At 33.2% G+C, this 24,645-nt stretch overlaps 1 protein-coding gene and 1 pseudogene across 2 annotated transcripts; one reads left to right on the top strand and one right to left on the bottom strand.

Moving 5' to 3' along the window:
- Positions 1 to 1,447: 1,447 nt before the first annotated feature.
- Positions 1,448 to 24,645, bottom strand: LOC148617184 (uncharacterized; annotated as a pseudogene). The gene is made up of 6 exons (XR_015922450.1): positions 24,396 to 24,645; positions 14,089 to 14,253; positions 7,854 to 7,977; positions 7,018 to 7,206; positions 6,092 to 6,271; positions 1,448 to 4,079 (listed from the first exon to the last, which is right to left on the bottom strand). The product of XR_015922450.1 is annotated as an uncharacterized LOC148617184 (transcript).
- LOC148617185 (uncharacterized) lies at positions 1,680 to 2,384 on the top strand. Its single transcript, XM_088584643.1, has 2 exons — positions 1,680 to 1,831; positions 2,201 to 2,384. The coding sequence occupies exons 1-2, from the start codon at positions 1,680 to 1,682 to the stop codon at positions 2,382 to 2,384; spliced, it is 336 nt and encodes a 111-aa protein (XP_088440769.1).

Genomic DNA, 24,645 nt, shown 5'->3' with positions numbered 1-24,645 from the left:
GAAATATATGTACAAAACTGAAGCGAAACATAAAGTGGACGGGTGGATGCGCTGTTCTTGAGTGACACTGGTTTTACCTCCATAATAATATTAGGTCAGAAATCTTTTTGACCTTTTAATAAACATGAAGACACTATCAAAAATAAGTATATTTTCTTCGTTCGTTAGATCAGTACTGCCCCTGGTAAGCAGTGGAACATCCATTCTTAAAGGAATTAAGCGTAAACTCTCGAATAGTGTAATACGGTTTTCTGTATATTTTTTGCATTCGAAAAAAAATGGTCGACACTTTCAATTGCACCGCAACTACACGCAGGATCAGCTACAATATGGACTCTGTGTAAATCGTAGTTAAGGAAAGACGCAGAACTTCGTAGCTGGGTCAAACAGATATTTAATTTACGAGGGCCGTAATTACAATATTGGGAAATGTCTAGTTTATGCAAGGTGATTTTGCTTCGGATTGCACATTTGAATCTTGATATTGAATTCACATTTCGCACGTCTTCACTTAAATTGTTCCATTCTCTTGTAACAGATGGCATGAATGATTCACTAGTTAATGAAAATCTACAGAAGGGTAGTATAATATCAGATCCATTTCGTACCGGATAGACTGTTGTACTCTGAACAGGAGGGGGGATAAGTTCGCGGAGAGAGCCTGGAGCATTGGCATTTTGTATATTGTAAAAAAATTGTAATTTTCTCTTTTTTCGCCTGTCAGACAATTTTTCCCAACCTGTTTTATCGTATAAGTAGCAACATTTCGTAATTATAAATACTGGAAGACCTCTTACTATCATCTCGGCTTCTAATTGCAATTTTTTCCAGTTTGTTAGAGTACGTGATACCACAATTATCCCAGACCTCACTGGCATATTCTAAGATGGGGTGTATAAAGACAACATATAACTTACCGATATTTTTCTACTTAATCTAAATTTTAATTTTCGTAGTACACACAAGTGTTTGGATACACTTAGAATAATGTTATCAATATGAATATTCCATTTACTGGGATATTTTTTTTTTTAATATTAATTCAAATTTTGATCAAAAAAATAAAAATATTTTGAAAACAGCTGAAAAAAATAAAATAATTCAGAATTTAAAAAAAAAAAAGATTTGAAAAATCTGAAAAAAAAGAGGAGGAGGAGGAAGAAGAAAATGAAGAAGAAGAGGAAGAAGATGAAGAAGAGGAAGAAGGTGTTCAGTGCATTAAATGTTGTTATTAAATTTACCATGTGTTAACTTTTTTTACTTTATTTTCTATAAGGGTCCATGTTACTCATGTTTATTTTAGTTCTTTGTTGATTTTAGTTCTTTGTGTGCTTTATATGCGTTTGTATATATGCATGTTGGTTGGTTTATCTGATTTGCAGGCTACCGTTCACTGAAGATATATAGGTCGCCAAAACAGTTATTCAAGAAACACTACAAACAGGTATTATTTAAACACTTTTATTTGCAATAAATCTTGGTAAATGTCAAAGATATCATTCTTGGATATGTCTTCAATATAACTTGTGTATCATCTGTTCTTGCAAAAATAATATCAGAAGGATCAAAATTTTGATCACTCATAAAATTAAATAGAAAAAATAGCTATTTAAATAGTTGAGCGAAGTTCTATAGTATCTTTTTAGGAAAACGTTTTTTTTTTCAAAACTTCAACTGAAATGAAGTACCTTTATATTATTTACAGATGTACAGGAAAGCGGAAGACAACTCAAAGAGTATTTGTGAATGGCCCACCAATCATGCTTCCTATTGAAATAAGTAATGCTCCTTGGACGGTCATACCGGAAAGTGTCAGAGTAGCAGGAGAAAGGTAAGCAAAATGTTATGATTGTTTTAATGTACAGAACACAAGAATGCCTAAAAAAGAAAAAAAAACTGCTGCCATACATTATTATACAGAGCATTTTGAATTATATGTTCAGCTTTATTATATTAAATAGTTAAGTTTAGCTAAGATGATTGTCACGTAGCTTTTACCTATGTTTTATTAATATCATTTTATACTCATTCATGTATACATATATTATGGTGTAATTTACATTATAGAACTATTACTATTGACGCTAAATATCTCTAGGGATCATTTGTTGTCACTGTTCAAACCTGATATTCTCTGAAACAAAACAAAAATACTGCAAAAAGATGTCTGAGTATGTATTTACGTGTAATTTTTTTTCAGGTATTCCTTGCTTGTGATAACATACGGAAATGGAGGACATTTTAATTGCAACATGAAAATTCAAGGACCTCGGTATCTCTATGATGGTCTAAGGGAATACCATAGTGCAGGAACTGGCCTACAGAAACTATGCTCACCAAAACCAAGACAAGGCTATAGACAAAATTGTTTTATATTACCGTAATAAAATATCACTTTGAACCATGTGCTTTATAATATGCATTTTTCCTATAAGCATACGCTGGGATATTGCTCTTGCAGAGAGCAAAAAGCACACATTTCAGGAAATTCAAAAAAATAGATTAGTTTCTAAAAAAATAAAAAATAAAAATAAAAATATTTGCTGAAAGTGTAAAATAAAATCCAATTTTATTATGGTCTGAAAAAAAAATATTTTAATATTGGGAAATCCCAGCCCCCCCCCCCCCCCATAAGAAAATGGTTCCTGCCTAAGCCATTTAGAGGACCAATTATTCAATTCTCTTAAATCGTGATTAATTATATTTTTATGTCTTCAAGACTGGAATTGGAGTAACTCAAAGACGTATCATCTGCAAACAATCTAGTTAGAGGCGAAAATTTGTCCCCGATATCATTTATATAAATACTCACATTAAGTATTCTATCTTTACCAAATCACGATATTTATCCCTTAATAATTAACATGTTTTCTATCCACAAAAATATACAAGTAAAATTTAGACCAAAACACATTTAAATTTATTATAGATTATAGTTTAAAAAAATAGGAATTAAGGTCTTTAAGCCTCATTGCCCCTGGAATAAACATTTACGTATGATACCATAATGACGAGTAAAAGGATGAGATTTGACAAGAGGGAAATGAGCCTCCTTTTTTAAATAGTGCTTTGTAGGTGCCTAGGTTTTATAGTAGATGAGGATAATCGTAGCATCAGACTTTACATTCATGAAGTGAATGTTAGTACAGTGAAACATTACTTAACAGAACCCAAAATAAACCAAAAACCTATCTACTTCAGACACTTTTTGTAGTCACTTTGTAATACTTTAAATGTATTCTAAACTGGGTAAACTGAATCCCTGTAAAAAGGAACATTCTATGGTACAGAATAGGTTCTGTACTGACAGGTTTCATTGTATTAAAAATTTTGGTCTACATTTCACTTTTATTTGGTAACTTCATGCTTGAATAGGCCTCAGTGTATCTTTTTTTTTTTGTTCAACTGCAGTCTGCGGTACGTTCATTACAAAAAGCTTTGTAAGCATCAGTAAGTTATGGAGGAAGCAGACGTCTCCCCTGTGTAGAGCTTGGCTGAAACCTAAACTTAAAAAGAAGTCCAGTAAAAAATATTGGTATTACGAACCACATGAAATGATAAGGAGAGTGTTATCTGGTTCTTAAAAACAATCTTGAATTTGTTAATGTAAAATTCAATTGCTTAGGAAATACGACAATTATCTTCATTTAAGGTTGAGAGTACCGTATTCAGCAAAAGGTTAAGAACCTTACCAAAATGAGATTTGATTTAGCCAGTACAAAATAGGGTGACTAAATGATAGTTCAGAAGTTTTTGGTTTTTTTTTATATATTTTTTATTACAAAGGCATTGACTTCTGATATGTGTACTCACTCCTTCCATAATCATTTATCAAACAAGATATTCTATGAATTTTCATTGATGATATTTTATGGTTAGAATAAAAGGGACCTTAATGCACCTTTACACATGGTCTATTAATTGTTTGACTAGGTGAAATATTGATATTAAACCATTGATATTAAGTACAACGTCTATCATTGAAAAACATGTGACAAATTCATAATAAATTACAATGAATGTCTTTTTATTCTTTAAAACGGTTTGAATGGCGTCCTTCTTCTCCAGCTAGTTCGAAGCTGCAAATATAGTATTCAATATTAGCGGTTTACAAAAAATTCACACACAAAGGGTAAAGCAGTTATAAAAACCTATAAAAGATTAGCATATAAACACATTAAAATTTTCTTCGCAATTTTGTACAGTTAGATTTGATGTAATTATAATATTATCTATTTTAAATTGTTGCTTTACTGAAATCGACAAAAAAAAAAACTTCAAGAAAAGCAAGATAAATGGTAAACAGTAAAACCAGTCTCAATGAACCCTGATAATCTGAAAACCTTCTTAACTAGACCTTTTTAAAAGCTTCTTAAGGAAGTATCTGCTCTGTTTAAAAAAAAAACCAATCTTTTAGAACTCATCATGCTAAAACAATATGAATAGAAACAAGAGGCACCCAGGAGCCTGCATCGCTCACCTTGTTGAATTTTGCCTTTCAAAGGCAATAAATTTAACAAGAAGTTGTCCAACAATTTTGACTCAAGAAGTCTTTGGTAGGATTTATCATAAGGATCATTTCAGCAATTGAAAGTTCTTTTAATCTATCATAGTTTTCAAGATATTGACTGAAAACTGTTTAAAAAAAAGTCATTTTCCCCTTTCATGGGCAATAACTCTTACAAGGAGTTATCTGACAACTTTTATCCCTGAACACTTTTGTAGTCCTAAGTATAAGGATCATTTCAGCAATTGATAGAATTTGGCTAAGACAAATAGTTTCGGAGATACAATGTGTATGCAAAACTCTATGTTCTATTTTTAGTAACTTCAGTCATGTTTTTTGACTGATCAAAAATCCCCACATCAGTTCTATGCAGGATACCCAAAGGAACATTCATACCAAGTTTGGTTTCAATTGTTCAAGTAGTGTCAGAGGAGAAGATTTTTGAAAGGAATAACATTAAAAATAGCAAAAATTGTTGAAAAAGGGCAATAACTCCAACATGGCTTAATGGATTTAAATGAAAATTTAACTGCAGATAGATCCCACCATGCTGAACACTTTTATTTAGTCAAAATTCAGCTAACTATTTAGAGATATATGCAAAAAACTACTGTCTGACTACTATGTTCTATTTTTAGTAAGAGCGGCCATGTTTTTTAACAGATCAAAAATTCCCACATCAATTATATGCAGGATACACCAAGAAACATTCATAGCAAGTTTGGTCCCAATTGATCAAGCAATTTCAGAGAAGAAGAGTTTTGAAAAATTGTTAACGACAGAAGACGACGAATGCCAAGTGATGGCAATAGCTCACCCGGCCTATGGCCAGGTGAGCTAACAAACTACTGTCTGACGCCTATGTTCTATTTTTAGTAATGGCAGCCATGCTTTTCAACAGATCAAAAAACCCCACAATAGTTCTACGCAGGATACCCCAAGGAACATTCATACCAAGTTTGGTTTCAATTGTTCCAGTAGTATCAGAGGAGAAGATTTTTGAAAGGAATAACATTAAAAATAGCAAAAATCGTCGAAAAAAGGCAATAACTCCAACATGGCTTAATGTATAAAAACCAAAATTTAACCAGAGATAAATCTCATCATGCTGAACACTTTTACTTACTCAGAATTAAGTCAAACCTAATGATTCAGGCGGCAATATTTCTCAACGAATCAAAAATGCCCACATCTGTTCTAAGCAGGATACCCCAAGGAACATTCAAGTTTAGTTCTAATTAGTCAAGCAGTTTCAGAGGAGAAGAGTTTTGTATAATTGTTAACAAAGACGAAGACGACAGATGACGATGAGGGATGACGATGAAGATGGATGCCAAATCATGGCAATAGCTAACATTGCCTTTGGTCAGGTGAGCTAAAAATGATCCTGAGATATAATATTTGAAATTGTGGCGGGAAAGGGATTTCTGTGGATTTCCCATTGGTCTTGTATTAGTAGGTTTTATGCATGAAGAACCCGAAAAAAATAGTAAAATAGTAAAATTTCATAAAACTTCTTAAATAATAATTCCTAATTCAAATAATACCTTGTCTCAAGGATATAAAAAGTAAAATAAAATTCACCTGAACATAATGAAGTAGTTTCATCATGTCTAAGAACGTTTGTACCAATTCTCTTCTATCTTCTCTCTTCAGAATGTTATATTCTCTGCTATATGTTATTACTGCCTTCTTTTTCTGCAAAAATCCTTTGCATAAATTTTCATAATATCCATCTTCTGGTTTAAAAGTTGTCAAGGTCACCTACAATACAATAACAATGTATGACTTGCATGATTTGCTCGAGTAGATCCCCAAAGTTGGGAATCTCTGGTGGAGTGTCTGACATCTTCACTGATAATCTACAGCAGAGGACGTTCTTTCCATTTTTTTTAAATTATTTCTTCAAATATTTTTTTAATCGATAGTTCATTTTATACAACAACTAAAATGCATAAATATGAAAAAAAAAAGTTTGAGCTATATTCATTGTGAAAATGGTACAAAAATAGCTACAATTGAACATTTACATTGGTAACAAGAAGGCTGTTAACTTGGTCACACATTTGTTTGCATAGTAGCAACTATGTATGAATTGAAAAAAGTAGTTCCAGTCACATGGGCAGTGGGCGTGGACTAAAGTGATACTATGACATTGACATTTCAAAACCTCATGAATAAACAGTCAATGTGTTTAACTTGCACAAATAAGCAGTATTCCCTGAGAAAAATGTTACGAAAGTCCTAGTTACTGACGGAATGATGGAATGACGGATAGTGGGGGTATGATTATCAGTAAAGTTTGCACATGTAATGTTTTCATAGTAACAAAACATCCTACTAAATTTGAAAGAAAGTGGTTACAATGGAGTAGTTCTCATAAGGTCCTATGAAAAGAGAGATGAACAAACAAATAAACAAATGGATAGACAGACAGACAGACAGATAATTACATTAACCCTATTTAATTAGGTCATCAACTTATAGTTTCTACTGATGCTTTGACTTACATTTGTTCCTTGTACAAGAAACCCATACATTCCATTGTTTCAAAAAGCAGAAGATGACAAAGTACAAAGGAATTGTTCTCCTAGCTGACCTTTCAATGATGATCCAATGTGTTTGGCATAGTTTGCGTTCTTTGTATTTCTCAAAGGTCTAACAACATCCATGTCTTCATCTTCCTTGTAACGCTTCACCTATAAATGCCAGTGATGTTAAATCAGTGGTCAAATGTTATTTGATCAAGGAGCTTATGATAAACACTAAATCAAATATTTATGTTAACAAACATGTTCTCTAGACTGTCACACTGTAATTTCATATCTGACATATTTAAGTGTTATTAATTGCAGCAAAAATTTAGTTCGACATTTTTTTTACAAATAAAATCCCATGACTCAAAAATTTAAAAAAAAATCAAATACATATATAAAATTCAAAAGGCAGCTAACACCAAATAGGAAAAAATAAATCACTAATATTTCATAAAAATTAAGAGCAGTGTTTTAGAGTTCTTGTGCCTGAAGTGGACAGCTTGACACCAGTATACCATTACATGTCCCGTCTAATAAAACAAGCTGATAAAAATTATATAAAGTACCACTAATTGCCAGTTTCATTTATTATAGTTGTATGAAAATCAACAGTGATAATATAGACAATGAGAAAAGTGAAATACAGTACCGGCATATGGCCACCAAGTTTTTTTGTGATTTATCAAACCCTAAGATTTATTTCTTAACCTGAAAAAGTGGTTATATATTTTTTTTCTAATTTTTAATTTTAAATTTATGACAAACGTGTTTGATTTCTGCTGCAAAAATGCAAATGAAATAGTTAATACCTTAATGATAGCACATATTCTGTCCTCATCTGTATCAGTGGTATGGCAAACTAATCCATCAAGTATAGCAATAATGTCAGTGTCATTGATCTTTAATGTGTATTTTTCAACATTGGAGCCACTCCTGGAAATAACATTTGGCAAGTAATGGAAAACAATTTTTTTTAAAATACCCTACAACATAGTTAGCATGATGGGGCAGTCAATCCATGAACAACTAGAAATACTGTGAGCAAGCTCATAAAGAAAAACCCATAAATACCAAAACTTACCTGTCAACATTTCATGAAAATAGAATTGAAATAAAATAAATCAATCATGGACAGCACCATGATCAGTTCAGCCCAACATCATAAAGTCAGTTGGTAAAGTGAAAGTGCAAATTTGTTCCTTATAATTTCAATCCAAAATAACAAAATAAAAGACTAAGACGCAATGTGAAAACATTGAAGGACATCATATTTGCAGCTAGAAGACTCTGAGGAAAAATTGTGATAGCAATTTCCTTAAATTGTTCAGGTTAAAAAATAATTTTTGAATATTTCTCTTTTTCATCTGTGTAATTAAAAGCTTTACAAAACAGAATGTGTTGGTTAAATGCTATAACTAGAAAAACAAAAACATAGAATATTTACAGAAAAGTCTTTGATTACATATACATCTGAATAGTACTGACATCAGTACCTAACAGACATAGCTGCATAATTCAATTCCTATGGGCAACACAACTATCATCATTTTTTTTTTTGAAAGATTATGATTTATGCAAAGCCTTGTACATTTTACGAAAGTTGGTTTTGCATTAAAAGTTATTTTTGTTAACATGGTGTGAGTTTTCATTGGAAGCCAACATAATACAAAGGTGGTCTTTCCCTTTATTATTTTTCATTATCACCCTTTGGAGTTCTTCAAGCAAATCTAAAAATATATGATATCAAACCTTCCATTCAAATTTCATCAAAATCCCTTCAATAGTTTGGAAGGAGTTGGGCTTATGAGGTTTTAACATGTAAATCTTCTCCAATAATAACTGTTTTTCTTCATGCACATCTATGTATCATATTTCACATTCCTATCAGAAATCACATCAGGTGGAGTTGCACATTTAACATTTTAACATGTATAAACAATTAATTTTGATTACCTCCCTTTGGAGTCCTTCCACAGTAATTATTTTGCTTCATGCACATCCGATATGATACCCAACCTTCATAGAAAATTTCATTAAAATACCTTGAATGTTTTAAGAGGAGTTGCACTTATAAGAAATGTGGACAGGCAGACAGACAGACAGGGTGATTCTTTCAAGGAGCACAACATGATACAATTACAGCATGTTAAAAAATGTGGCCACAATATTAGTTTTCGACAAATTAAGAACAGGGACTTACAGGTCATTATGGACAAAACAACTGGTTTGGTCATAATGTAGCCAACAATTTGAAATGCAATTAAAGGTAAAAAAGATTGGCTTGATTGATGCTTATCAAAGACCTGTGACAATGACTCCTGTACTTGAAAGCATACAAGATATTAATCAGCAGTGATTTTCAGAAGGAAGTGATTTTTTTTTATTTGAATCGGACAAGATAAGATATAAAGAGTCTGTGTTATAGGGTGTGGCACTTGGATCCCTCATAACTGGAAAATCAGACAAAAAACTATAGGCTCAAAAGAGAGGAATCACTCAGCCGGCTTGATATGACCAGGCTTTTTTTATAAATGGCCATATTTTTCTTGGATAAAATTTCTAATGCTTATACGATAATAAATGTATCAATTTGCATTGAACTGTCTTTGAAAGTAGTTTTAGAGGAGAAGATATTTGAAAGTACATGTGAAAACTTTCATCCCAGTAAGAATTTTGCTTAACCAATTACTTTTGGAGATATATGTGGAAAAATTCTGTCTGCCCACATTCATACCAAGTTTTGTTCAAATTAGTCGGGTGTTATCATAAGAGAAGATTTTCTAAAGTAATCACGTAAAAGAATAGTGAATAAATGTCGAAAAGGGGCAATACTGTGAAAGTACATTAATTCGTGGATACCAATTTTTGTGGATCAGGGAATAAACACAAGTTTGTGGATTCTTGAATTTGTGGTTTTGAAGTATTCAGTATATACATTAATAGGAATCTCCTATTCGTTGGGAACCAAATTTTGTGGTTTTACCTACCCACAAAACCAAGAAAATTGGTACCCCACGAACAATAGAACTTTCCCAGTAACATGGCTAAAAACAAATTTACACAAAAATTAGACCACAGATAGAACTTATCATGCTGAACACTTTCACCTCATGTCATAGTTTTGCTAAACCTATCAGTTCTGGAGACATATTGTACATGTACATGAAGATGCAAAAAATGTTTTTTTCTGACCCCTATGTTTTATGTTTGGTAATGGCCACCATGTTTTTCAATCAATCAAAAATCCCCACTTCAGGACTATGCAAAATACCCTCCTGAAAATTTACATCAAATTTGGTTCTGATTGGTTCAGTAGTTTCAAATAAGAAGAGTTTTGAACTAATTTAATGGGGATGGACCCAAGTGATGGCAAAAGTGCTCACCTGGCCAAAGGCCATATGAGAATTTGTCATCACTTGGCGTCCAACGTCATCATCAGTCCATAAACTTTCTCAACCATCTTCTCTAAATTTGCTGCACCTATAAAAATCAAACTTAGCATGGTTGTTCCTAAGGGTTTTTTTTAACAAAACTGCCGTGAGAATTTTTGATTAATTGAAAAACATGGCCCGTTACTGAAAATAAACCAAAGGGGTCAAACAGCAGTTTTCAACTTATATTTTTGAAACTATACTACATATTGAAAAACCTACTACAATGTGCCTCAAAATGAAGCTTAGGTAATGGTCTTCCACTGCTTGCCTAATGAAGTAGACGTTATGGCCCCTGAAACAGCTGTTTTTGGCATTTTTTGCATGTGTATCTTTGAAAATCTTCATCTTAAAAACCATACAAGATCATTTAATGAAAATAAGCACATTAGTTTTTAGTGTATTGTGCTCAAAATGACTTAACTGTAATTTTTAATCCATGAATAGATATGACTGCCTAGACTAAAAATGCAACATAGGGGTCAAAAACTGTTGCCTTTAACAAATTCTGTTTCAGGTCATAAAAATGCTATTAAAACATTTCCTTCTTTTGACAATTCAGCTAATTTTAACTTTGCCTGTCTCATTCCTCCAGATTTTCAAATAGGCAAATAGTTCATCAAGTGACTCAGGCTCTTTTGAGCCCCTCCTTTTAGGTTCTGGCTTCTTTGACACCTTATAAATTGAAAACCTGGAGACACCTGAAATCTGACAGAAAGAGGCTGGCAGAGATTTTGTAAGAAATCAGTCTAGAGCCTCTAGAAAGCCTGAATCGCTCACCCGGATAATTTGAAATCATTTGGTTATAACTTTTGATCATCATAGAATAAGAGAGTTTCCTATACATGTACTAACTGCTAAGATGGTGTCACACACTTGCTTTGTAAACAAATGAGGTCTCTAACTAAAGGCTCTAAAGAGCCTGTATAGCTCACCTGGTAAACTGTGCCAAGTCAGTGTGTAATGATATCGTTTTCATTATTATCATTTAACTTTTTATAACAATTATATACATGTATTGTTTAAACCCATTTAAGTAAAACAATTGGCGGGAATATGGCAGCTATTTTAAAAATGGTCATCTAAAACAAAATCAAACCATCACCATTCAACTCAGTTACAGTATACCATGTTTCCTATCGAAACCAAATGTCATTGAAATATGAGTAAGTATAAAATTAGCGGGAAAACGGCTGCCATTTCTAAAATGGCCACCCATAACAAATTTTTGTCATCACCATTCAACTCAGGACACCTGGGTTCCTCACTAAACCAAATATCATTAAAATTACAGCAAGTAAAAATATTCTAAAAAAAAAAAAGCCGTTTTAAAATTGGCTGCCCCCCAAAAAAATGTGTTACTTCAGATCAACTATGGATATTATGTTTACCTTAAAAATAGTATTAATGTTCATGACAGGGTAGGAAACTCACTCAAATTCTTGCCAGTCCTGAATACAATATTTTTAAATATATTTACTATATGGCTATATATAATTTTGCTAAAATTAGCCAGCCCTGCCAAAAAATAGCCTCTCTCGGGCTGGCGGGCAGACTACTATTTCTAACTCTGTTCATGAATATAAAATAATGGAGGAGAAAACTAGAAAAATCAGCATTTTGACCCCTATGTTCTATTTTCAGTAACCAATATTTTTAACTATATCATTCTGAAATGCGGAGCATTTGTAACTTACAAGCTGAAGACTATTCCTACGAAGAAATCTGTGAGGTAGTTTCAGAGTAAAAATTTTTTGAATAAAAAAAACTGGGAAAATTGCCACACTTTCAGGGGCCAAATCTCACACAAAAGTCAACATTTTTCACTGACATTTACACCAAAGACAGATCTTATTGTGCTTTCCATTATTTCCAATTTATAATAACCATAAATCTGCAATCCTTTTCGATATAACTAGCAAAATTCAGAAAAATCGTCAAAAATTACCCTAATAAGGGCCTTAACTCCAACAATAGTCAAGCAATTCCACTGAAACTTGCACCAATGATGGATCTTGTCTTTATATTGTTAATACAGGTTGAAATGTCAAGCTAGCTACTATACTTTTCAAATATATAACCAAAAACTGCAAAAAATATGTAGAATTAGCTTAAAAAGGGCAACAACTCCACCATAGGTCCTCAGATTTTCATGAAAATTTGCTGAACACTTTTACCCTGACAAAATTTGGCTGAACATAGTGGTTTTGAAGATATTAGTGAAAAACTGCTGTCTGACCCCTATATTACTAACAGCGGCCATGTTTTTTGATGGATAAAACATCTAAACAGTCATTTTGTGCAGGATACCCTACAAAACAACCATACCAACTTTCATAGAAGTCTATCAAGTAGTGTATGAGGAGCTTTTTGAACATTGTAACATCAGAATAACAAAAAAAAAACGTCAAAAAAGGACAATAAGTCAAACATAGGTTGACAGATTTTCATGAAAATTTGACCACAGATAGATCTCATCATGCTGAATCCTTATACATGTAGCTCATACAAATATGACTAAACCTAACGGTTTTGGAGATATATACAAAAAACTTTTGTTCAACCCCTATGTTCTATTTTTAGTAACAGCAGCAATGTTTTTCAAACAATCAAAAATCCCCATATCAGCAGAATACCCTAAGGGACATTCATGCCAAGTTTTGTTCTCATTGGTCCAGTAGTTTCAAAAGGAGAAGAGTTTAGAAAAGAAAAACAACAACGGACGCCAAGTGATGGCAACAACTCCCATGGCCTATGGCAAGGTGAGCTAAAAAGTGAAAAACCTTGCTTGCACTTGTGTAACCATTATTATGAATGGGTCACTTCTCATTGTATTGATCATTTGTAATTGGTCACTTTTTATTAAAACAACTTCCTAAGAAATGCCTCCATTGTATTACAAGTTTAGCTTACTACATGAGAGTAATGTAATATTTTTGTCAAACTTTAAGCTATTCTAATGACACTCTCACGTAAACACAGGAGTAAAATGTGTCGGTGAATGACAAATATAATGCCTAACTTCTGGGAATTTCATTAACAGGAGGAAAAAATGCACCTTATCATTACATTTGAATGCTCACGCTTCAAATTCCATAGAAATCAATGGAAGTAATGTTGATTTTCACCTCCTCAATTTCACATTTCCCCTGTCCAACTAAAACTTATTGAAGTCCCTAATCTATATAAGTGGCTCCAAGGAGCATAAATCACTCTCCTGGTCAAATTGTTGCCTTTTAAGGGCAATAACTGTAACAAGGAATTATCTGACAATTTCAACTCAAAAGACTTTGGTAGGACTTATCATAAAGATAATTTCATCAATTGAAAATTTCTTTATATCTATTAAAGTTTTCAAAATATTAGCTAAAAACTGCTAGAAAATGTCATTTTTCACCAGTGAAAGCAAAGATATAGGCAAACATTGCATAACTGAATCATGTCATAAAGTATAAATTTGTAAAAGTTTCATCATATTCTATTCAGCAGTTTCAGAGGATTTGTTAATAAGAAATGGGGACAGATAAATTGAAGACAACTGATGATCACTATAAAAATGGACCTCCCGCTCTGCAGTGGGTAAATATGCTTTTTGTTTGATAAAAATACTTACACAATCTTCAAACCAAATAGTCTTACAAATGAAACAAACAATTCTTGATACATTCCTTCTGATATTTCCTTGAAATCATCCCTTCTTCGTTTTCTAAGCATGTAGAGGAGCTGATCTTTAAACATTCCTAGGAGTTGGCTGAGTCTAGATAGATCTCTACGAAGTCTATACAAAAACACCAAAAAAAAAACAACAGAAAAACAATTATTAAAACATGTAAAATGTAGTCAACACAAGTTTGTAATGCCTGTCAAGGCATAGATTTAAAATACTGCAGAGCTCAGACATCAAATTCAAATTTCTGGCAGGACAAGTTGGACATGACATTCAAACTTTTATGGCATTTTACACAATGGAAAGGACAGGACACCAGAAATTCAAAATTCAAATAAAAAATTGAATTTTGAAAATGTGCATGCATGAATATTTTGACATGTGACATTGTATGTACATGATTTTTATTCTACCTTGAAAATACACACCATGTACCTGTAAGTGAATAGGCATGCTGTGAAATAACACAATTGTAACTCTAAATAAATCTTGACTTGGTCAGTACACATAATTTACTATTATTTACATTTGTAGTCATTATTTGTTTTTGTAGGAAAGGTTTTTTCACATACATGTACATTGTATACACATGTATGAATAAACCTCCCCTCCCCTCACCTTTTGTGCTTTTTTAAACCTCAGTATTGTTTTTCAGTAACCCTCTACTGTGATATTTTAACACCCCTGCTGCAATAAATTAACCCCCCCCCCAACTGTGATATTTTAACCCCTGCTGCAAAAGATTAATCCCAGTGCTGCGATAATCCATCTGTTGTGATAAATAAATTGCCCTCCTGATTCCTGCATTCTCCCATTCTTTGTCCACTTTCATACAGCTTGTGCGAGTGATTAAAAATATTTAATCTAAGCAATGTGCTGGGAATTAAAATGTCACGTGTGTTAAATTACAGTAAAGCAATTACTGGTAATATTACACAGTAACATACATGTAGTTCCACAAGCAGACAGAGAATTTGGTCATATTACTTTACTTTTGTTACTCGTGGTCATTAAATAATTTCTGATTTCCGACTGTTTAAATTTTGTTTAACACTAATTACAATTTAGTTAGTAATGCATCAACAAATAGTAATGTAGTATATGTAATATATATTTATATGACACAATGATGGATGAAGTCTGCCATGTTAGGAGAATTTTACCTATTTTTTTTCTTTTTGGCCTTTGAATTCATGGGAGAAACAGATTCTCCTCCAATGCTTTCATGGATTACGCAAGATCTCTCCTCTCTCAATAGTTAAATTTTAGATTTAACTCACTCATTAAAGCTTGTGGGTCAAAATCTTAAAATTTAAATATCTTGAGTGGAGAAATATTGTAATCCCCTAAAGACTGTAGTGGAAACTATATGTAACCCTCTACTGTGATATTTTAAACCCCCAATGCTGACCACTTCAATCTTGACAGTGACAATTTGTCCTTCAAATGGACATCATTTAATACTGTTATTAGTGATAATCCAGCTTAGCTGAGATCCATCGACAAGTGCATTCCACCACTATCAAACTGGAAAATTTGTTACACATTAAATTGAATTGTGATAAAGATACATGTATGTTTGACTCACTTTTAGAGAGAGTACTGGATCTATTTTTTAATGTATAACAGAGGAGTCTCCGAGATTGTGCAATATGTCAGAGTAACTACATTTGTACATGCAGTCAGCAGTCAATAGTTTTAATACAGCTTCAATTTAATTTTATCTGTAAATTCTTTGATACATATTGTTTTATTTCATGTTTGAAATGATGATGAAATGAAAAAGGGATGGGACACAAGGACAATGGGGTCGACAAATTTTGATTGCCACTGGAAATAGGGAGAGGTGGGTAAGGTCGGGCAATTTAGCCTCCTGTGGCAGAGCCGTATGGTTCCTAATCCAGAAGAATACCACAGTAGGGTTCTTTAATGTGCGAGGAACGTGGCATCTTTCCCAACACGGTGCACCACTATGGTTTGCGGTCAGGTTTTCCGTATTATAGCCTGACAACCCCAGCATGAAACACACCAGGGGTACCCCATTCCACCACCTGGGGCACACATCCCAGTTGCTCTGTGGGCAGAGCACCCTAGCCCCCGGCTAAGGTTCTGAGCACTATTTAGTCGCCTTTTACGACAAGCTTAGCGCTGCTGCAGGCCTATTCTTTCAACACTCGGACCTGCACAGCGCTTTTATTTCAGGAGTTGTACACAGGTATTGGGAAATTTCATCTCCATTCCCATTCCCACCTGAGTTGTTTCGCCCTGATTTTTATTTTTTAAGTGGGTCATTTTGCCCCAATTTTTATTTAAGGTGAGTCCTTTCGCCCTGATTTTCATAAAGTCAGTGTGAAAGATTAATGTGTACTTTTATTGAACCATTTCTTGAATTGAAGTTAGAGATATGATATTATCCCTGTGTATACCAAAATAACACTGATTGAAAAAGCTAGATAAATACATGTAATATAAAGCATTTGTTCTTTTAACAAGTTTCAATTTAAGGATAGACAAAAAATATATACATGTACATGTATGTCTGTGTCTAGAATCAATTTGCACCAAATGGGGTTTCAGAAAGGTAGAATTTGCACCACTTGTTTAATTTTCAGTGGTAGTATTATTGCGCCAGATTTACATGTACATGTACCTGTATACTCACATCTATAATTAACTATAGTAACTTCACCTGTGATCATTGACCCAGAATAACTTAAAAAAAAGATGTTCGATTAGGAATTAACGATAATTGAATATGACAGAGGAGACCCAGTTATATTTGTGGAAGATTACAAATTTCGCTAAGCTTTTGAAAAATGGAGAAATAAGATTGAGACATACTTTTAAGCTTTGTGCCATAAGACTATTTACTGCTCCTTCTTGTAGTGTTATCGTGCCTGCAGAACTGGATCACATTCATGAGACAAATTCACAAAATATGGAACAGCCTGCACGAGGAAAGGAGTAGCCTAGATATAATTTTGCAGCCTCCATCAAAAATAATAAAATATTTACTTAGCACAATCTATACCCAAGGTTTGATCAACGTAGTGGCACAAAAAAAGGTACTGGTGCAATTTGACTGTGGCGCAAAATACTCCATTTTTGGCGCTATTTGATTTTGCCTATGTCTGTTTAGGATTACATTGGTTTGAAAAATATGGTAGGTAGGTAAAATTTTATTTTCAAAATAATAGATACTAATTGAGAAATTTCTTGTTTTGAAAAAAACGTCTTATTGTTTTTTTTATTATACATAGTGTACAAAGAAAATATGGTAGTAGAAGTGACTGTAAACAGACATACATGTATATTTACGTTTTTTGCTGAAATTTGCACTTAAGAAAGATCTCAAGTGTTTCTTGCTTGTATAAGAATGGGAATTTCACATGAAATAATCAGTTAGCTTTGAATATTACCTGGTTTCCAATTCAGGCACTGAGGCTAGTTACAAGACTATATAGGTTGTATACATTAGCACGCCCCGATATTTATGAATATTCATTGCCAGTTGCTATTTAATAATATGGTTCATAAACTGGTTCCCTGTCAATATCATAGGTGACCAAAAGATCACTACAACATGCCTTTTTTAAAAACACATCATACACATGTCTATGTGTGTTTTTTGCTTGTATTATAATGGGAAGTTTACATTAAAATATAAAATGATTGGTTAGCATTGAATTTATGTAATATTACCCAGTTCCCAATTCAAACACAATTCCTTACAATTGATTATATAAAGGTCATATATATTATCAGGACACCGATATCTAAATACTCATTTGGGTCATAACAGTTACTAAAGAGTACACAATATTATCAAGGGAACCAAGATTTTAGCAGAAGTCACCCAATTTTAGAGCATACATGTATGTACCATTTTGGATGTTTAAAATATGTTAAAATCAGCGACTTTGAAGACTTCAGTCTTGGATTTCATTATGTTTTACGGGTGAAAGTACCCTTTTCGGTTCAAGCACCCTGCCCTTTTAACCCTTTCAGTGCCAAAGCGACATTTTCGTCGTTTGAGGGTTGGTTGCCAAAGCGACGTTTTTGTTGTTTGAGGGTTGACTGCCGAGGCAACATATTTGTCGTTTAATTTAAAAAACAAGCACTTTTTTTACTTATTATACTGTCTTTATTTTACAGTAATTCATGGTACTATGTTGTATATGTGTAATAGGGAATAGTGTCGCAATGTTTTTTTCTGTTAAATTATTTAACAGAAAAAAAATGATGTCATAGCATTATCGCATGTGAAAATGCAAGGTAAAAGTGCATGTATTGCCCATGGCGATATACTTCGTGGTCATAAGTGATCTTTTCTTGACCGTCGCCTCATGAGATGTATTTATGTATGACACATTGACACTATTCAGACTGGCTTTCGTATAATTTCACAGGAAAACTTTTATTGTTAGGAGTTAATTTTTTTTTTGAAAACATTCGTGTTATTAATTTCTGATGAACTACGTGCAGGTATTACATATCAATGCTCGAATTACAGAATAATACATGTATAGGTAGAAAGGTTTGAGAAGATTTATAGAAATCGGATGTCAGTCATAGAAAGTGGAAAAGCATGGATCTGAAGTCACTCCAATATCCATTCATAAACGAAACCGAAAATATGCAAAATAAAATATTTCATTTCTTGGAATTTGTTATAGTTAAGGTCCATATGTACTTTTATATTGTTTATAGAAGATACTGAACACTAAGCCACGCAAAAAAAAAACAACAACGACAAAAAAACATTTTGAAATCCTATTCAACTTAAAGTACTTGAACAGTGCATTGATACTGCAAATACTTACGAAATGCATTTCAAAAGTTTTATTCCTATTATCATTATATATGGTAAAAACCCCTGTGTAGAGTTTACCTGATGATGTGTTTTACCTCAAACACTGTATACCAAATTAATATGCGCTATTTCTGCGATGGACAGAAAAGCGCAAAAATCGTACCCACAGAATTAAATTTTAACGCTAATCATTTCACGACAGCGCGAATATATTCACTTAACAGAATCCGTAAAACCCTGAAACCGCGAAAATAATCCATTCACAGTAAATGTGTAAAATCCATGATTTAATACAGGCAAATCATTTTGATTAAAAGAAAAAAGTTTCATCTGAAAAACATGATATATTTTTTAGTTCTAGTTGGTTTAATTCTTCATTTGTCAAAAAAAATCAGTATACTTCATATTTCACTTGATCTCACTAAATTTAAGCATATCGAGGTGACAAAAACGATAATAAATGTACAAGCAAATTAATGATACAAAAAATATAAGTAATCAAACAGCCCAATGCAATCAAAACAAAGCTAGCTCTGCAAATATTTTTCATTTATTTACTTTACACAGTTTTCATATTTCATATATTCTGTTGCATAGTGTGCCGCCCAGATTATCAAATGCAAATTTGTTCGATTGTTTCTCCTGAGACCATTTCAAACTTGTCGGTATTCATTTGCCAAGTTTTCTGTTTGATATGCTCAAATCATGTCAGATTTAGTTCTATAGAATTAATTGGCATTGGGATATTATGATGTGACATTAATATCTACCTGAAAAATGAAGCATTATTAAGAAATTAGTTGAAAGTTTCGAGTGATACGTAAGATCGAGTTTGAAGAAAAGTTTTTTTCAAGTCAAAGAATTCAAACAGCAATATTATAACGTATGCAGAAGCAAACAGAAATTGATATCAGATCAATTCTTTTCTGAGGCGTAGACCTTTTTTTTTGGGGGGAGGGGTGCTGGTGGTGGTGATTTGTTCATTAAAGGCAAGAGAAATATTTTAGCAGAAGCAGTATTTCTATTTGACATTCTACATGAGTACTGGGAATTATTGATGAATGATCATATGTTTTCTTTATTTTGGCTAAGTAAAACTTTATTCAAAAATTAGATATAAGCTTTAAATTCCTTTTAAACATCCTAGTCCCCCTTCCGCTTAAATATGGTGCAATGCTTGTTGCCTTTTAGTTTAAGATATACAAATTCCTGTGCAAGTACACGAAATATATATATTGTACAAGCACTTGTACTAAAACCCAGTATTGAACAAGCCAATATAGGTATTCAGTGCAATTTGAACGATTACAACATTGTCAAGTTGGCTATTTATTTTTATTACAAAATTATACATGTAGTTCTATCATGTACCTATTGGAGGTTTGGCCAGCCATACAACTTGGTTTAACTGCCTATTCACTTGAAAATATCTGTACTATGTAAGGAACATTGTTGTTAATTTCATTTTTCTGGTTTATCCTTGATTCTTGAGTTTTTTTACTATACGATATCTTTCTTGCCGATTTATGACTTTTAGTTCGGTAAATTTGTTATTACTTTTATTTAGCTACATGTAAGTCATAAAAGTCGCAAGTTACTCTTATTTTTCTAGCTTTCTTCTTTTTTGCACTCTTTTGTGTTGTCATTTTGTTCGACTGTTCTTATCTTCAATTAACATGCTTTTCTTACATACAAGTATTTTGTAATGAACATGGAGAAAATTAAGTCTGTGAACTATAAAACTAAAATATGTCATGGCGAGAAACTCCCTGGATAGATTAAGTGTACGTTCCATTTATGCAATTTGAAGGGTCGTGTGGTCTTCTTTTTTTCAAATGTACATGTAAGTGTAATTTAAACCAAGATAGACTATAGCCCCACATCATTTTTAACATGGAGTGACCCCTGTTTTAACGGGTAAACCTTGTAAACACTGGACTTACAGACTTAAAGATAACATGCCACTTCATGTTTTATTCAACTATTTGAGGCTGACCTCTTAAAATTTTATAGCTATGTGTCTCTGGTGTAAGTCAAGGAAGGGGGCGTGACCTAACCCAGTGAGAGTATACCCATCTCCACTCTACTGATACCCTGTTATCTGTTCACCTTTAATTCTTGATCTTATAGTAACTGTCTATTTTTAAAAAAATGCTTTGATTTCATTGATATAATGTACATGTTTAGGTCTTTGGTGTCAATCATCGATTAGGGGATTTGTTTTGGCTTTTTTTGTGTTTACAGTCCCCAAACGGGCGGATCCAGGATTTCAGGATTAGGGGATGTAATAGAATTTAAGGCCGAGCAAAGCGGAGCAAGATAATTTTTTGGAGTGAATTAGGGAAAAATCACGATTCATGCCAGAACAAAATAGTGTGTCCAAATGTTAGAGTAGGGGGTGGGCATGTCAGGTCCGTCCCTATGAATCCGACCCCATCAAAGACTGATTTATAAGTGGTAGCATGATAACTACGATTCAGATTGAAAATGAGATCAATGATTTATATTTAATTTGTATCACTAAGTACATGTACATACTGTCAAATAAGAAACGTCTTTACAAGAAAACGTTTCCAGAAATGTTCAATCATTATAACAGAATATCTCTGTTGAAAGACAGTAAGCTAGCACAACGTTATGAATCTCATGATCAATCGCAGACCAATAAGGAACGTTTTCCAAAACATCATTGATATCGATCAGATACATGTAGAATGTGCTCAACAGCAATTTGAAAAAAGGCTGAAATCGCAAATATTTGCCATATATTCATGAAGTCGCCAAAGTATTTGGCACTGATAATGTCGTTCTGTTGAGGCTTTGTGGCAACGTCAGCAACATTCAAAATTTTTATTTGGCACCGAAAGGGTTAAGGATGCACTATACAGTTACATTATGGCGCACTCTTTCGCACACCAAGTTACCCCTGTAAAATTTTGTAAAACTTAAAATTAATAGTTGAAATTTGGTGGATATATTGTTTAAATGCAGTTAAGCATTTATACATAGACAGGTGTAATATATGTAATGGTAAACAGATGTAATTTAAATAAAGTATGGTATCAGGAATGTTTCAGTCCCCTGCCGCATTAGGTTCTATCCTCAGCATCAGATGTCTGATTTTCAAAATACATTATTTTGCACAAACTTTTGGAACTAAAATTGTGAGAGAATAAAACATAGTATTTGGCTGTTACTTTTGGAAAGGCACCCCTGATTTGTACTAAAACTCAGTAATATTTTTTTCAGTATGTTACTATGGGTATTGGATTTTATAACAATAATCACTAAATTACTTGTATATGACTTGAACCTCCGCACACCAAGGATTTCAAAAATATGCACTTTTTTACAACAAAACACTAGAAATTTATGTGCGGACTGCCTCAAAACAGCCTTATTACAACAAAATGAGACCAAATTTTCAGAAATTACCTAACTGTATTGTACTACCTTATGGCAGGTTTTTGCGAACCCTACATCTGAAAAAATAGCATTTTCATCATAGAAACCACAATTTCTTGTGTAGGTTTAGGTGCACTGAGTAAGAAAATGTAGTTCATGTCAAGAAATTTAATTGTTTAGTGAAAATAAGTCCTTAGAAACCAAGTTTTCTGCAGTTTCATCATTTCAAATGTGATGTCATAGAAGATATTCTTGTATCTTCTTGCATTATGTGCTATTCTAACCACTTTTAAGTACAAAATGTTACTTCTTTAGCTTATGATAAATAAAATGGATAACCGAACAAACTTTTTCTGTGCAAATAAGTATTGCAATGCAGAAAAGAAAGTCAAAACAAGCCTTTTAATAACCAGTCTTAAGTTTTGGAAAAACACAATGATTTTCTATACTTTCATCTTCATACGCTATTTTTGGGATATGAAAACCAATGATGAGATAAAAAATATCAAATAAATACTATGTTCAGTGCCCAGAGTGTGAAAACAATCTGTGTCTTAATGTGTTTTCTCATTTTTTGCCATGTATACAGTCTTTTTCATTATATGAATGCATTTAGCAGAACGCAAGGCAGAATTATCCCCAACCTGGGGGAGCAGACCAAGTATTAGATTTGCTCAAGAATCAATATCCTATTTTCAATTTAAATAAATCTGGTATTTTTTAATTCCATACAAACAGAGCTTTCCAAAAATCACAAGACATACACCACTTAAAAAGTCCTCTTCTCCTTAAGAGTGCGCTATACAGTTACATTAAGGCGCACTGTTTCGCACACCAAGTAACCCCTGTCAAATATTGTAAAACTTAAAATTAAAAGTTGAAATTTGGTCGATATATTGTTTAAATGTAGTTAAGCATTTATACATAGACAGATGTAATATGTGTAATGGTAAACAGGTGTAATTTAAATGAAGAATGGTATCCAGAACGTTTTAGTTCCCTGCCGCATTAAGTTCTCTCCTCAGCATCGCCCCGTGCAGGTCCGGGTGTCAAAAGAATAGGCCTGCAGCAGCGCTAAGCTTGTCGTAAAAGGCGACTGAATAGTGCTCAGAACCCTAGCCGGGGGCTAGGGCGCTCTGCCCACAGAGCAACTGGGTTGTGTGCCCCAGGTGGTGGAATGGGGTATCCCTGGTGTGTTACATGCTGGGGTTGCGAGGCAATAATACGGAAAACCTGACCGCAAACCATAGTGGTGCACCGTCTTGGGAAAGATGCCACGTTCCTCGCACATTAAAGAACCCTACTGTAGTATTCTCCTGGAGTAGGAACCATAGGGCTCCGCCACAGGAGGCTAAATTGCCTGACCCTACACACCTCCGCTATTTCTAGTGGCAATCAAAATTTGTCGACGCCATTATCCTTGTGTCCCATCCCATTTTTCATTTCATCATCATTTCATGTTCATTTTATCATCCACTTTATGTTCATCACCTGAATATAGCTGAAATATTGCTGCTCGGGCGTTAAACTCCAACAAACAAACAAACTCCTCAGCATCAGATGGCTGATTTTCAAAATGCATTATTTTGCACGAACTTTTGGAACTAAAATTGTGGAGATTAAATCGACAAAAAGGTCTTATTATTTTTACCATTTTTCACCTACTCCATGCATGCTGTCATCCGGTGGTCGTGTCTAAGTGCCTGATATTTTAAAAAACAGTATTTGGCTGTTAGTTTTGGAAAGGCACCCCTGATTGGTACTAAAACTAAGTAATATTTTTTTCAGAATGTTACCATGGCTACTGAATTTTATAACAATAATCACTAAATTACTTATAAATGACTTGAACTCCATACACCAAGGATTTCAAAAATATGCACTTTTTTATGACAAAACACTAGAAATTTATGTGTGGACTGACTGCCTCAAAACAGCCTTATTTAAACAGTATGAGACCAAATTTTCACAAATGACCTAACTGTATTGTACTACCTAAATCCTAGTTAGAACACGGAGTACATGTATGCCTTACCTTTTATGAGCATTCCCATTCCACATTTAGTATTAGAAATGGTTTCAACAAAGTTTTCAATCCATGAATCTGTATCAATTTTCTTGACGTCAGCTTCAGAAACTTCATAAATGTGATTACAGTCAATATTAAATACATCGTGTACTGCATGTTCACAACATTCAATTAGCTGTTTATCATCTGCACTACGAAATCCTATCTTACTCATAACATCTGAATATGAGTATTTATTTCTTTCATTAATAAAATG

This window comes from Perna viridis, chromosome 5 (assembly GCF_037379345.1).
Source record: "Perna viridis isolate PV_CMFRI_1.1 ecotype Kerala chromosome 5, ASM3737934v1, whole genome shotgun sequence".
NCBI lineage: Eukaryota > Metazoa > Mollusca > Bivalvia > Mytilida > Mytilidae > Perna > Perna viridis.
Note: the sequence above shows the minus strand (reverse complement) of the source record. Positions and strands in the feature narration are given on the sequence as shown.